Raw genomic sequence first — 3,365 nt, 5'->3', positions numbered from 1 at the left:
CAGCCACCAAATGGTCACCACAGGCAACCAACGGCCAACATGGATGACCAACGGCCACCCAAAGGCCACCACAGGCAACCAATGGCCACCTAATGGCCACCATGGGCAACCAAGAGCCATCCAACAGCTAGAGCAGCCACCCAACAGCCACTGCGGGTCACCCAACAACCACCCCGTGGCAACCAACAACCACCGCTGGCCACCCAACGGCCACCATGGGCAACCAGCCACCACCCAAGTCACTGTTGGCAACCAACAGGCAGCCAATGGCCACCACGGGCAATCAGCAGCCACTACGAGCAACCAAGAGCCACCGCAGGCACCCAATAGCCACCCAACAACCACTGCAAACAGTCAAAAGCCACCATAGGCACCCAGTGGCCACCCAATGGTCACCACAGGCAATGAACGGGCACCTAATGGCCACCACAACCACCCAACAGATGACCACAGGGCACCATGGGCACCCAACGAGCACCTAGTGGCCACTATAGGCAACCACTGGCCGCTCACTGGCCACCACAGGTGACCACCGGCCACCCAGTGACCACCATGGGCACTCACTGGCCAACTGCCCACTGGCCATGTGCTGCAGCACTACAATAGCAAGACAAAATGGCTGTCAAGGGTGATGGTGGCCACCCAAGGGAGCTTGGTAGCCCAGTGGGGCTTGGGGATGTGGTGCTGGGCACCCTTGGGTGCCCCAAGAGTTAGTAGCCCCTCAGCAAAGGCTGCTAGCCCAATGAATAACCACGCTGGAAGGGGACTGCACGTGGGGATGCCCAATGGGTGGTGGCCAACCAGGGGGATTTGGTAGCCCAGGAGTGACCAGGCTCAGCAATGACAAGAAACTGGGCACCCTTGGGTGCTCCTGGTGGGGGGGTCACCCGGGGGTTTGGTGGCCCAGGGGATGGGGACACACAGTGGGTGGTGGCCACCCAGGGGTTTTGGTAGCCCAAGCATGGCATATTGCGGGGTGCCAGGCACCTTTGGGTGGTGGCCATCTAAGGGGGTTTGGTAGCCTGCGGTGATTGGGTCCGTGATGTTGTGCACCCATGGGTGCCACAGGGAGGGTGGTAACCACCCGAGGTGGTTTGGTAGCCCAGCGGTTGCCACGTTACGACAAAACAGCACGCTAAGCACCTCTGGGTGTTCTAAGGAGTGGTGGCCACATAGACAGACTTGATAGCCAACAGGCAGTTAAGGATGTGCTGTTCGGCACCTGTGGGTGCCCTGGAGCTGGTGGCCATCGAGGGGAATCTGTAGCCCCAGAGTGGCTGGACAGGGTGCTAAGCACCCTTGGGTGCCCTGGGGGTTGGAGATCACCAAGAAGAACTGGTGGCCGCTCAGAAACGTTGGTGGCCCAAAGGTAGCTAGATACACACTGCCGAGCACCCATGGGTGCCCAGGGGGTGGTGGCCACCTGGTGGGGGTCAGTAGCCCTGGAGGCGGTGGGAGGGGTGTCAGGCACATGCTGCCCAGCACCCATGGGTGCTCTGGGGGTGGTGGCCACCCAGTAGCTCCGCATCCAAAAAAAACCATCCAAGAACCCTAGTGAGACCCCAAAACCACGTGATGACCTGTGGCAGGCGCTCGGGGGGGGTGGTGGCACCCATGGGTGGGGGGATGGCACCCATGGGTGGGGGGGGGGGGTCCTCACCTTCTCCACGTTGCTCCAGAACTGCTTGACCTCCTTGGCAATGGCAGCGGCCACCCGGCGTAGCTTGGCCTGCTCCTCCCGCTTGGCCCGCTCCTCCTTCTGCCGCTGCTCCTCGTGGTGCCGCATCACCATCCGCACCACCTGGGTGGGGGGCACCCATGAGGGGATCCTCCCAAACTCCCAGAGTAGGGGAGGGGACTCTCGGGTGGCTGCTATAGGGTTGAGCCCGCCCTGAAGTTCTTCCAAACTCATCGGAGATGCCACCAGAGGTTCGCCAAGGCGTTGAACCTCTCCCAAAACTCCTCCAAACCCCTCAGAGATGCCACCAGAGGTTCTCCAGTAGGTACTATGGCGTTGAACCTCTCCCGACGTTCTTCCAAACCCCTCAGAGATGCCACCAGAGGTTCGCCAAGGCGTTGAACCTCTCCCAAAACTCCTCCAAACCCCTCAGAAATGCCACCAGAGGTTCTCCAGTAGGTACTATGGCGTTGAACCTCTCCCGACGTTCTTCCAAACCCCTCGGAGATGCCCCCAGAGGCTCTCCAAGGGGTTGAACCTCCTCCAAACCTCTTGAAGATGCAACCAGAGGTTCTCCAGTGGCTACTATGGGGTTGAATCTCGTCCATTGGCTGAGCCCCTTCCCATCCCCATGGGCGGGAAGCCCACCTTGCGGGCGACACCCCTCTTCCAGCGCCGTTCCTGGGCAAAGTCGGCGGCCAACCACTGCATCTCCTCGCAGAGATAATCCCAGTGGACCTTGGGACGGGCCGGCTCCGGGACCTTAGGCAGACGCCGCAACGACCAGAAGCCTTCACGCTTCATCTCCGCCACCCGGTGCTCCACCTCCGCCTCCTGCGTGGCACAGCAGGGGTTAACTGCGCCCCCAACCCCCCCCCCCACCCAACAACCCTCCTCAAAACCCCCATGTGGGATCAGAGATTCTCCAGGGGCTTATATAGGGTTGGGTTATGCCTGATCGCCCCCCCCAACGTGTCCTATAGGAGGCCAAAGATTCTCTGGTGGCCGATATAGGGTTGGTTCGGGCCAAATCACCCCCAGAAAGACCCTAAATCCCCCCAAAAAACTGTTCTATAAAAGGACACAGATTCTCTGGTGGCCAGTATAGGGTTGGGTCAGCCCAAATCACCCCCCAAAACACCCTAAATCCCCCCAAAAATCTGTTCTGTAAAAGGATTTTCTGGTGGCCGATATAAAGTTGGGTCGGCCCAAATTACCCCCAAAACCTCACTAAATCCCCCCAAAAATCTCTTCTGCAAAAGGATTTTCTGGTGGCCGATATAAAGTTGGGTCGGCCCAAATTACCCCCAAAAAACCCTAAGTCCCCCCCCAAAACTCTTCTGTAAAAGAACACAGATTCTCCGGTGGCTGATAAAAGGTTGGACCAGTCCCAATCGCCCCCTAAACCTCCCCCAAAATGTGTCCCATGTGAGCTCAGAGATTCTCCATTGGCTGCTATAGGGTTGGGGCAGCCCTAAGGTCCCCAAAATGCCCCTAAATACCCCAAAATGCTTGTCCCATAAAATAGCAAAGATTTTGCAACACCTAATGTGCAATCGGGCCAGCCACAAGTGACTTCCAAAACCACGCTAACGCCTCCCAAAAACGCCCTAAACTCCCCCCAAATGAGACCAGAGATTCTCAAGTGGCTCTTATAGGGTTGAGCTGCCCCCCCAAACGAGACCAG

General features: G+C 58.6%; 1 protein-coding gene across 1 annotated transcript in view; it reads right to left on the bottom strand.

Moving 5' to 3' along the window:
- Positions 1-3,365, bottom strand: part of LOC104835062 (helicase SRCAP-like) — a 17,234-nt gene that overhangs the window by 8,449 nt on the left and 5,420 nt on the right. Inside the window, exons 2-3 of the mRNA XM_010572839.1 lie at positions 2,327-2,569; positions 1,661-1,801 (exon numbers count right to left, since the gene is read on the bottom strand). Of these exons, the coding sequence (XP_010571141.1) occupies positions 1,661-1,801; positions 2,327-2,569 (384 nt within the window). The remainder of the gene's footprint in view (positions 1-1,660; positions 1,802-2,326; positions 2,570-3,365) is intronic.

The sequence above is a fragment of the Haliaeetus leucocephalus genome, unplaced genomic scaffold (genome assembly GCF_000737465.1).
Source record: "Haliaeetus leucocephalus isolate CR32 unplaced genomic scaffold, Haliaeetus_leucocephalus-4.0 Scaffold360, whole genome shotgun sequence".
NCBI lineage: Eukaryota > Metazoa > Chordata > Aves > Accipitriformes > Accipitridae > Haliaeetus > Haliaeetus leucocephalus.
This window is presented reverse-complemented; position numbering and strand designations above follow the sequence as displayed.